This window comes from Onychomys torridus, chromosome 3, assembly GCF_903995425.1.
Source record: "Onychomys torridus chromosome 3, mOncTor1.1, whole genome shotgun sequence".
Classification (NCBI taxonomy): domain Eukaryota; kingdom Metazoa; phylum Chordata; class Mammalia; order Rodentia; family Cricetidae; genus Onychomys; species Onychomys torridus.
Window position 1 is genome coordinate 145,948,817 of NC_050445.1, and position 12,255 is coordinate 145,961,071.

The window sequence follows — 12,255 nt, forward strand, 5'->3', positions numbered from 1 at the left end:
TCATCACTTCTCTAACCACAGAATTGGTGAGGAAGGGTCCTTAGACTGAGAAAGCTTCTAAGGCAGCAGTTGAGACATCTGTCTGCAGAGGAACTTTGTGTGTGTGCTCTATATAGTCTATACTATAAAAAGTTTTGTAACTTTTCATCACTTTGGATAAGGCTGTATTTGTACTTCTTTCTTTTTTTTTTAACAAAGATTTATTTATTTATTTATTATGTACACAGAAGAGGGCACCAGATCTCATTACAGATGGTGAATCACCATGTGGGTGCTGGGAATTGAACTCAGGACCTCTGGAAGAGCAGTCAGTGCTCTTAACCTCTGAGCCATCTCTCCAGCCCTGTATTTGTACTTTATATAAAGGAAATGAATAAGTATAATTAGAATGATAATTGAATCTTGAACAAAACTTGACTATCTATGTAGGAATTTGGAGGGCAGTCGTTTATTTGACATTGTCTCATGGATCCCAGGATACTCTTGAACACTGGACTGACTGACTGACTCACTCTCTCTCTCTCTCTCTCTCTCTCTCTCTCTCTCTCTCTCTGTGCCTCCCTCTCTCCCTGTTGATATGGTGTTTTGTAAAATATCTCCAGATGTTAAACTTGTCTTTATTCTTAGGATAAGTCTCTCTTGGCTAAGGAGTAGAGTCCTCTTTGTGTTACTGAATTCAGTCTTATGGGCTTTGTTTGTTTGTTTTCTGTTTTGATGTTTGTTTGTGTCAGTGTGCATGTGTATGTGTGCGCAGCTGCACATGTTAATATCCTCTTTTATCACTCTCCATCTATTCCTTTGAGGCAGGGTCTCTCTCTGACTCAGGGTTAGGGTTCTCTCTGAACCTGGGATTTGTATTTTTCAGCCAGGCTAGAAGCTGGCAAGCACCAGTGATTTTACTGTTTCTGCCTCCCTTAGAACTGGGGTTTATTGGCCTGTACTAAATGCCTTGCTTGATACATGGGTGCCAGGATCTGAACTTTGATACTAGTGATTATGCAGCAAGCACCCTTAACCTGTGAGTTATCTTCCTGGCTCCCCCTCACTTTTTTGTGAGATTGAGTCTCATGTAGCCAAGGCTGACCTAATACTCAATATGTAGATAAGGATGATATTGAATTTCTAATCCTCCTGCCTATACCTCCCACATGCTGGGATTACAGGCATGTGCTAACATGTCCAGTTTATGTGGTGCTGGGAGTTGAACCCAGGCTTTATGTTAGATAAGTACTCCATCAGCTAACTACATTCTCATCCCCTTGTTCCTGTTTGGAGACAGTCTTACTATATAAACCAGCTTGGCCTTGAACATGTGATCTTCCTGCCTCAGCTTCCTACATCCTAGGATTACCACCCCTGGCTCCTTCTAGTGTTAGCCTCCTTGGAATTGGGAAATGTTCTTTCCTTTTACATTTCTTGAGATTTTTTGTGAAGGGTTAGTGTTAATTATTTGGTTTTGTGTTTTGAGGCAGGGTCTCGTGTAGCCCAGAGCAGCCTTTGAACTCTGCTTCCTAAGTGCTTATGGACATGGGCCACTATGCCCAGCCTAAATGTTCACTATTTAAATGTTGGTATAATTTACTGGCAGTCACTTAAATCTGGCTTTCCTCTGGATTTTGGGAACGAATTCAGACTGCATGCTCGAGGTCCACCCCCACCCCCCACTCTGTCTTGAGTCTGCTCTGCTGCCTTGCGAAGGGCTCCCCTGTGGTATTGATTACCATCTGTCTTCACTTTGGCTCTGATTTTCTGCCTTCCTCTAGCTTCTAAAGATGGAAAGTTGACTTATTGATTTTAGACCTTTCTTCTCCATGTTGATGGGGAATGTCCTCTGAGCAGCACTTTAGTTACATCACGTAAGATTTGGTATTCGGTTTCTCATTTTCATTCAGAGGCAGAAATATAGTCTGTTTTCTCAAAATAGTTTTCTAATTTCCCAGTCTTCTCTGATTATTGAGAAATATTTTACCACACTAAATATTTATTACTGTGTACTTAGAATTATAATATTGTTCCAGGTATTTAGTTTCTAAAAGTCATGACATTTTTATTTTTGCTTGACTTAAAAGAGAAAAAAATTGTTTTGTTTCTTGAGACAGGGTTTCTCTGTATAGCCCTAACTGCCCTGGAACTCACTCTGTAGACCAGGCTGACCTTGAACTTAAGACATCCGCCTGCCTCTGCCTCCCAAGTTCTGGGTTAAAGGCGTGTACCATCACACTCAGCTAAAAGAGAAGATGTTATAAACAGATAGTTCATAGATGCAAGTCTGTAAGTCCCAGCACTCAGGAAGCAAAGGCAAGAGAATCACTTCAGCTTCAGATGTGAGGCCAGTCTGGTCTATATAGTCGTCCTAACTAGCTAGAAAGAGAAACAAAGTCAATACTTTTAAAAAATATTATTTTTTAAATTTTGTGCGTGTGTGGGGGTATGCACATGTGTGTACAGGTGCCCACGGAAGCCAGAGACTTGGATCTCATTGGAGCTGAAGTTACTGGTAGCTGTGAGATGCCTGAAGTGGGTGCTAGGAACCATATTCAAGTTCTGTGCAAAAGCGGTGCATGCTTTTAACCATTGAACCATCCCCCATTGATACTTAAGTGGCTTATGACATGCATAAAGTTCAGGTGTTAAAGCAACTGATGTTCTAACATATTTATATAAAGCTTTGGTTTTACAAACTTCTGTGATATATTACAACATTTGAGGTTATTTACAACAATCCTCTGATACTAGCAACTCTCTAGAACGCTGGTGTACTTAAATACTAGACTGTGGCTGGTCCAGAAAGCAGACACTGTGGCCCATTGCAGAAGCAGTTAAGCTAGAGAAGTAGTGGTTATATACCATTAAATCTAATTGTATTGATAACAGAAAGTACAGAACCTCCCAGTTAAATTACTGTATCTTTCAGCTTTAAGAAAGGAATACCTGGGGTTGGAGTGATGGCTCTGTAGTTAAGTGCATTGGCTCCTCTTCCAGAGGACTCAGGTTTGATGCTCAGCACTCACAACTGCTTCTAACTCCAGTTCCAAAGCGACCCAACACCACCTTCTAGTCTTCACAGGCATCAGGTACATAAGTGCTGCCCAGATATACATGCAAGCAAAATGCCCATAATACAAAGAATAAATGGAATACAGTAACTGCATATTTTACTATGAAAGCTAAATAGATAATTATGATTTGTGTAATGGCTGTGCTAGATTTGGCTCAGAACTCTGTTGTACACTCTGTTCTCTTGCTGGCAGAGATGGCTGTTCTCAACAGCAGCCATCCATGAGTTAACTAGAGCAGCAGTATGTGAAGGAGTGATACAGCACTGTGGGATTGCTGACTCACCTGCACTGTAACATAACATAGATTGCCTTCTTTAAAAGAGTTATTATTGTGGCCGGGCGGTGGTGCATGCCTTTAATCCCAGCACCTGGGAGGCAGAGGCAGGTGGATCTCTGTGAGTTCGAGGCCAGCCTGGTCTCCAAAGCGGGTTCCAGGAAAGGTGCAAAGCTACACAGAGAAACCCTGTCTCAAAAAACAAAACAAACAAACAAACAAACAAAAAAGAATTATTATTGTGGTGTATATGAGAAAAGAGAGATTAAGAGTGCACATGTGACATGGCATATGGAGGTCAGAAATCAACTTTTCAGGAATTGATTTTCTCCTTCTGTCCCACCATGGGATCCAGGAATTAAACTCAGGTCATCAAGTTTATGCAAAGAGCACCTTTATTCTCTGTCATCTCATTCATTCTTATGGGGATAAATTCTCACTGTGAAGGAAGCACAGGCTGCCTTCAGATCCCTTGCTTAGTTACCTAAGTGCTGAGATTATAGACATATGCTCTGTCCCTCCTCTGTGTGTGTGTGTGTGTGTGTGTGTGTGTGTGTGTGTGTGTGTCTGTCTGTCTGTCTGTCTGTGTCTATCTTTAGAAACAGGGTCACATTCTGTAGCTGAGGTTGATCATGAACTCAGAGCAGCCCTCCTGCCTCAGCCTCCTGAATACAGCATGTTCTACCATGCCTGGCATTATATATTACATGTACATGTTGGGCAAGTTCTGTACCTCCGTGCTTTGTCAAATCTGACCCTTTATATTGCTTTCCAAAAACTGTAGCAATCACAAATTCAATGCAGTATTGTTTTAAAATATTGTTTTTAACTTGTATAGTTTACGAAATATAAACATCATATAAAATTGCATAATGCTGAGGTCACTGAGGCCATTCTGCAACTACTAATAAATATTTGGCCCTGTAAAGCTTTCTGGTTATACTGGGATATAAATATGATGGTGCATACCAGAAAAGCTTTCAAAGAACCAATTTTTGACAAGTTAAAACTTACCAGAGAAAGTATAAAAGTAACTAGCTTTTAAATTTTTTAAAATATTTGTGTTTTGCATGCATGTATGTTATGTGTATCAAGTGCATGCAGTGCCCACATCAGCCAGAAGAGGGCACTGGATCCCTAGGGACTAGAGTTACAGATGATTATAAGCCTCAATGTTTGTGCTAGGAATTGAACCCTGATCCTAGAATAGCCAGTGCTCTTAACCACTGAACCATCACTCCAGTCCACTGACAGCTTCTAATATGGTAGTGGAAATGACACTGTCTTCCCCACAGCTATGAACTAGCCTGTCTCTTTTCATAGCTATCCTGTAAGATTCTAGAGGCATAGAAGTGGAATTTGATGAAGGTATAAAAATGGCCTATTTGTTTTTAAAGTATGGAGGGTGTTAGTTTTTGGTTTTTAGGGCTAAGGCTCTGGGTTGGAGCTCCAGAACCAATAAGTAAATAAATAAATAGGTTTTGTTTTTTTGTTTGTTTGTTTCTGTTTTGTTTTGGTTGGTTGGTTGGTTTTGAGTCAAGGTCACTGTGTAGCCCTGGCTGGCCTGAAGTTCATGGAAGTCCACCTATCTCCTCCTAGAGTATACTGAGATTAGAGGTGTGTGCCACAACACTAGCCTTAGGTTTTTAAATTTTTAACCATTATATTTGGTGGTCTGCTTTTTATAGTGTGCTTGGCATTGTTTGTATGTGATACTATTATTGGTCTCAGATAAACAAATGAATATTGCCCTTTAGTTGTATTGCCTTGCAGGTTTTACATTTATTGCAGTGATTAACTGCTGGTGTTTCATTTTATACCTTCTCTTTTAGAATTGCCTTAAAAGCACTCAGTATATTGAGAGTGTAAATGTGCATTCTTGAGAGTGATTATATGGGTGGAGATGAGTATTGAACCCAGGGCTTTACACAGCTTGGATTCTACCTCTGAGCCCCAACTCTGTCACTGACCTCCAGCTCCACTCTGTCTTTGAGGGTGGTTTTCAGGGAAAATGGGGCATCATTCAGTCTTGTCAGAGAAGGAGACGGACAGTCAAATAGTGGAGAATTAAAGAGCCCTGAAGTTGTGAGGCTTGTAAAAATTGTGTCCAAACAGGACTTCCGCAAGAAAGACGCAAAGAGTGAGTGGCATGGCAGGAGTGTGACTTGGCTTCAAACCAAACTGAGGAAGTTTAAATGTCTTTGTCTCCTAATAATTGTGCCTAAGCAGTAAGTAAATGTAGATCTGGAGTGTGAGTCTGGGAGCAGGCAGAAACCTGAGACAGTCTAGGGCAATGATTACTGGCTTCTACAGGCAGGAGGGAACATTTCCTGAAAATTTTAGGGTTGGTCTGGAGAGGTGGCTCAGCAGTTAGGAGCACTGGCTGCTCTTCCAGAGGTTCTGAGTCCAATTCCCAGCAACCACATGGTGGCTCACAACTGTCTATAGTGGACTCTAATGCTCTTCTGGCATAAAGTTGTACATGCAGATAGAACACTCATATTCTTTTTTTTTTTTTAATATGGAACTTCACAAATTTGCATGTCATCCTTGCACAGGGGCCATGCTAATCTTCTCTGTATCATTCCTTTTTTTTTTAGTATATGTGCTGCCGAAATGAGCACTTATATTCTTAAAATAAATAAACAAAGCTTTTTAAAAAATCAGGGTCTTCCTGATTCTCCCTATGGGCTCAATAAATTTGAAGAGGGAGCTTGTAGCTAAGTCACTTAGGATACATATTAACCTATATACGATTTAATATAGACATTATATATTTTATCTAATTTTAAAATCTTAACAATAAAAAGTGAGTAAGTACATGTGCACTGGTGGTCCAGTAGCAGTCTCCAGTGGATTATCCCTGCAAATGGGTTCTGCAACCTAGGACCCCAGGCCTTGCCGCCGAGACCACCACAGAGATATCCACAGTGTACAGGCTCTGAAGCATCGCAGCCAGCCCTTCCAGTGGCTCGCTCCTGTTACCCATAACCATCTGCGACACCTGGGCTCCTCATCCAGCAACAGCTCCTGCTGAAGTGCTTAGTACTCTGGGGACACCATGCCCCTCCACTGGGATCTCTCCAAGGCCGACCTGGACCACTAGTAGACCAGCTTTTTCGGGAAGCCCATCCTCCCAATCATGGCCACAGTATTGGAGTTTTCTGAGCACTCGACAGAATCCTCCATCCACCCCCACCCCGCACCCCCACCCTGCACCCCCGCCCCACCCCTCCACCTTTAAGCCTCCAGAATCGGGATCACCTGCGGCCTGGCTCCTGAAACCATGAAGAAGCAGCCAGTTTTCTGGCCAGGCCAACAGCAGGGCCCCATCCTGACCTGGCAGAACTACCAGCCAACCCAAAGCTTCCGTGGTGGGGCCAGAACTAGACAGGCTGCTAAAAGCAACAGCAGGAGCTGGAGAGAGCCCCTTCTCTTAACAGCACTGAACTTTCCAGACCCCATAGCTGTGCCTTGCACCAAACGAAGAATAAACTCTCAGCAGCCATCCTCAAAAAAAAAAAAAAAAAAAAAAAAATCTTGAAATATACACAAGATAAAACCTGTTCGTAGTCAGACCCAGCAAAGAAGCTCTTGTTTGTTCACTTTCTTACATTAAAATCATGGTAACCTGGGGCTGGAGAAATGGCTCCATAGTTAAAACACTTGTTCTTACAGATGACCCAGGTTTGAATCCTAGTGCCCATATGGCAGCATACAACTGTCTAACTCCAGCCCCAAGGGATCCAGTGCCCTTTTCTGACCTCAGCAGACACCAGGCATACATGTGCTATACAAACTGTGCAGGAAAAACACCCATACACAAAAAACTTGAAAAGACATTACGATAAACTTAATTTTTTTATTTTTAAATTAAAAGTTTTATTTCATTATTTTATGTGTATAAGTGTTTTACCTGCATGTATGTTTGTGTACCACATACATACTTGGTGACAGAGGAGGCCAGAAAAGGATGTCAGATCCCCTGGAACTGGAGTTACAGATGGTCGTGGGTCCTGGGAATCAAACCTGAGTCCTCCACAAGAGCAACAAATGCTCTGAACCTCTGAACCATCTCTCCAGCCCCAGATTTTGAAGTTTTTACTTATTTTAGTTTTCTCAAGGCAATAAACATGACTGAGATGGCTCACTGGTTAAGAGCAGGTACTGCTCTTGCACAGGAAATGAGTTCAGAGCCCAGCATTTGTGTCAGAGTTCACAGAACTCCTTCTGTAGGGCATCTACACCCTCTTCTGGTCTCCATAGGTAACTGCTGTCACATGAACAATCCTACACACACATAATTTAAAAACATTAAAAAATTCTAAAATATGCATCTTCAGATGGCTTATAGAATTTATTGTTAAACTATTTAAACTTTATCATTATTGATGAACTAATAAAAGCTTGCCTTATACCTTATCTCACATTCACAATATCAAAAGTATGAAAAACTGGGGCCCAAGAAAGACTGTGAGACAGGATCACGCTTTCTTGGCTCTGTAGGCTTCACTTCCTTATTATTTATAAACATTCTCTTTGCTTGTAAGCACCCATATTTGCTTTTTCATAGAACTAAGAGGAAAAGCTGATGTCTCCTCTCTTTTGCTGAAGGTTGTTGGAGGCAAGGTGAAAAAGCCTGGTAAACGAGGGCGGAAGCCAGCCAAAATTGACTTGAAAGCAAAACTTGAGCGGAGCCGACAGAGTGCAAGAGAATGCCGGGCCAGGAAAAAGCTGAGGTACCAGTACTTGGAGGAGTTGGTGTCCAGTCGGGAAAGAGCCATATGTGCACTTCGAGAGGAACTGGAAATGGTAAAGTCTTTCAGCAGCAAGACAAACACCCATCCTAACTCAGCTGTCAGTGGCGGACACAGTGCAACAGGAGTTATACCAGTCTTCACCTGTCCAACTGGCAAATGCCAGAAAGAATGCTAGTCTTTTATGCCACATTGTAGGAAAACAGGCATTTTTTAATAGAGTGCTGGAGGGAACATTAAGGTATTGTTTATGATAGAAAAACAATGGGGACTGGAGAGATGGCTCTGTAGTCAAGAGCACTGGCTGCTCTTCCAAAGGTCCTAGGTACAATTCCCAGCAACCATATGGTGGCTCACAACCATCTTTGATGGGATCCAATGTGCTCTCCTGGTGTGTAGGCATATATACAGACAAAGTACTCATAAATTACATAAACCTTTAAAAAAGAGCTGTAGCTCCCCCCAAATTGAAAAAAAAAAATAAGGATCCCATTTTTAAAAAGAGAAAAGAAAGAAAACAAAACAAAACACCGTACAAAGGGCTGATAGGATGACTCAGCAGGTAAAGGTGCTTGCCACCAAGATTAATGACCTTCATTCAACCCCCACTAACCTGCCCCGGTGCCTGGAGAGAACCAGTGCCTGCAGGTTTCCTCTGACTTCCACATATAGCTCATGGCACTGTAGTAGGTGGGATGGAAGTTAAAAACAATGGGGATACAGCTTGGCTGGTAGAGTGCTTGTCTAGCATGCAGGAGGCTCTGCATTTGATGCCAGCACTTCATGAAATGGGTGTGATGACACAAGCCTGTAGTCCTCACTCAGGAGATGGAGGAGGCAGGAAGATCAGAAGTTCAAGGTCATTTCCAGCTATCTGATGAGTTGGAAATCAATCTAGGATACAAGAGACCCTGTCTTAACCCACCCCCAAATAAGGACTAAAGAGCACTAGCAGATTGTTTAGCTATAAATCACACTGTATGCATATATGAGACTATTTGTGACCAGTGTGGGGTGATCACGATACAGCCGAGTTTGGGGAAGCACTTAGAAGGCTGAGGCACTAGTACCTGGGGTACCTAAAATCACAGTGCACATATGTATTTACTGATGGAGAGGGATGCTCATGATGTATTGCTAAGTGGAAAAAGCCACATAACAGTTCATGATTCTACATGGGAGGCTGCCACTTGTGTTCCCATGAATTTATTTACTTTACATTCAGTTTATTGCCATTGTAGAAATGTGAGAGTAGAAAAAATAATTTAAACCCTTTAACTGTGAACTCAGGGGTGAGGAAACAGGTGAGAGAAGAGATGGTACTACCATGACTGTTGCCAAGCTGGCTTTTCAGAAAGTAATGAAGCTGTGTGTGTGGTACATGCCTGGCCTCCCAGAACTTGGGGGATAGGGACAGGAGGATCGGGAGTTCAAGGCCAGCCTCTGGACTCTATGAATAGACTATGTTTAAAAATAAAACATGCAGGGCTGAGAAGATGACTAAGTGAGCAGGGTGCCTGAGGGCAGATCCTCAGGGCCCCATAAAGCAGGATGCATGGTAGTGCACATCTGTAGTCCCTGTGCTCCTTGGCAAGATGAAGGATAGAAACAGCAGTCTCCAGAAGCTCAGGGCCAGCTGGGCTGGCCTATGCAGCAGCGCGTGGCAAGTGACCCCGTCTAAGGCGGAAGAGGACTGACTCCAAGGCTGTCCTGTGTGACTTCCACATGCGCAGCTGGTACAAGCCCCGAGAATTTAAAGAGGGGCTTGGGGTGACTCAACACACAAGCCTGTCAGCCTCAAGAGCCACATTCAGGTGGAAGATGAGAGCCAACACACCAGATTGTCCTTCCTCTGACCTCCGCATAAATGCTGGCATGTAAGCGCACACACAGCAATGAGTACAATTTTAAAGGGCACTGAGGAGATGACTGGGTGAACCACTTGTCATGTAAGCATGAAGGCCTGAGTTCAATCCCCAGAATCCACAGAGCAGCTACAGTGACACACACTTGACACCCAGTCCTGGGGCAGGGAGATGAGGGTCCCTGGAGCCAGCTGGCCAGCAATCTAGCCAATGGGTGAGCTCCCAGGTCAGGGAAAAAGAAGAGGGGAGTGATTCAGGGGGATACCCAACATCAACTGCTAGTCTCTACACAAACTCGTGTGCAGTGAGCGAGACATGCACATATGCACGTATACACATATACCCATGCACAAAAGCAAAGAAGTAATAAGGACATGAGGAGAAGAAAGTAAGTATGCTCCAGATGATGCTATTCAGTTTATTTTTTTGTAATACATTGCTATTGATTTTTATGCTGAATTTGATCTGTCATACGTCATTATTAATAATGATTATTTTAGCTTCTACAGTATAAGTTGCCTGAGGGCAGAATCTTTGATTTGCTTCACTTTGTATATCCCCAAAGTCCATAGTGTACACTGTGGTAGAATGTGTGTGTGTTCTCACACATGTAATAGTAATGTGTACAGGTACTACTGGTAGTTATTTAGTGAATATTTACTAGAGAAAGGAAATCACTAGAAGTCTCACCACACCCAGTACTGGATATCAGACCCAAGGCTTCTTGCATACTCAGCAAGTGCTCTAGCAGTGAGCTACAGCCAAGCCCTCAGGGGAGCTCTTGTGTCTAGGATTTCCACATGTACTGCCAGAACTCTGACTTATCGTTTTACTTAACTGTATTAAATATTTCAGTACAAGCAATGGTGCATGGCCATGGACCAAGGGAAAATCCCTTCTGAAATAAGGGCCCTCCTCACTGGAGAGGAGCAGAACAAGTGTCAGCAGAGCTCAAGCAGGCATCCCAAAGCTGGGAAGATGGAGGCTAACACCAATCTGTGTGAGTACCAACTACAGGAGCATTCCTGTTACGCAAGCATCTCAAGGTAGAGTGTGTGTCAACCACTAAGCAATGTGACTTGAAATAAAGTGAAGCACTAATGTCATTTTAAAGACGCTAATCAGCAAGTGTAGTGGCAGAGGACCCTAAACCCTGAAATGAAAGCCAGCTAGGGCTGGGTGTGGTAGTATATACGTGCTCTGCCATCACTTAGGGAAACTGCAAGCTAGAGGCCAGCGTGGGCTTCATAGAAAGACCTCATGTCAACAGACAGAGTAACCCAGCCAGCTGATGACTGTGTGGTAGACAGCCCGTAATTTAAAATGGACCTCAGAGTGTTGTTAACCCACTTTCTTTTTCTTGCGTTATTACTCACAACTTACAAGGTACTTTAACATTTAACTTAGACATTCACTACAGTAGTAGTGCTAAAGAACTGTATTCTTAGGTGGCTGTAGCTTAGCAGCAGGCTATGTGTTAAAAGTTAGCATACTCTAGGCCAATGGTTCTCAACCTTCCTAATGTTGTGATTCTAATACAGTTCCTCATATTATGGTGGTCCCTAATCATAAAATTATTTTTTATTGCTGCTTCAGAACTGTAATTTTGCTACTGTTATGAATTGTAAGCTGAGTGGCAGTGGCACATGCCTTTAATCCCAGTAGTCAAAAACAAAAAAATAAAGGGTGAATTGTATTGTAAATATATTTGGAGATAGAGGTTTGTTAAAGGAGTCTTGACCCACTGGTTGAGAACCACTCCTCTAGGCCCAGGATTCAGTCCCAGAACAAAAACCAAAACAGGGAAATGAGGAGAAATAGCAGAGTGGCTGGGTGAGGTCCTGGGTCTTTCAAGTGTAAATTTAGAAGCTAGTCTCACAAGTTCAGGGACTTGCTACAGTAAGTTGTAACTGAGGGTGTTTTTCTTCTTTTACAGTGCTGGGGAATTGAACCCGTGGCTTCAGAAATGGGAGGTAAGTTCTCAACATGCCCAGCCCACAATTGTTTTTATATTTGTTGAGGTGAAATTCATGTAACATGAAATGAACAACTTCAAAAAAAAACCTGTCATTTTAAAATGTCAAGCAGAGGCATTGTATATTTACAACATTACACAACTGTCGTCTCTAACTACAAATATGTGACCACCCTAAAAGAGAACCCTGGACCATAAAACAACCCTTTGCAACCATGGACCTTAGGTCCCAGTGGGTTAATCCATTGTAGATATTTTGTATAAATGGGATCATTTAGTATCTAATGCATCTGACTTTTTTAACCTAGCCTAATCTTTTTGTGGT

The 12,255-nt window shown here is 42.4% G+C and overlaps 1 protein-coding gene and 1 non-coding gene across 2 annotated transcripts in view; one reads left to right on the forward strand and one right to left on the reverse strand.

Moving 5' to 3' along the window:
- The window catches only part of Crebl2 (cAMP responsive element binding protein like 2), a 30,313-nt gene that overhangs the window by 10,833 nt on the left and 7,225 nt on the right, over positions 1–12,255 (forward strand). Inside the window, exons 2-4 of the mRNA XM_036182001.1 lie at positions 7,948–8,145; positions 10,811–10,955; positions 11,892–11,928. Of these exons, the coding sequence (XP_036037894.1) occupies positions 7,948–8,145; positions 10,811–10,955; positions 11,892–11,905 (357 nt within the window). The 3' untranslated portion in view covers positions 11,906–11,928. The remainder of the gene's footprint in view (positions 1–7,947; positions 8,146–10,810; positions 10,956–11,891; positions 11,929–12,255) is intronic.
- LOC118580924 lies at positions 5,849–5,957 on the reverse strand. The gene has a single exon (XR_004944585.1). It is a non-coding gene; the product is annotated as a U6 spliceosomal RNA (small nuclear RNA).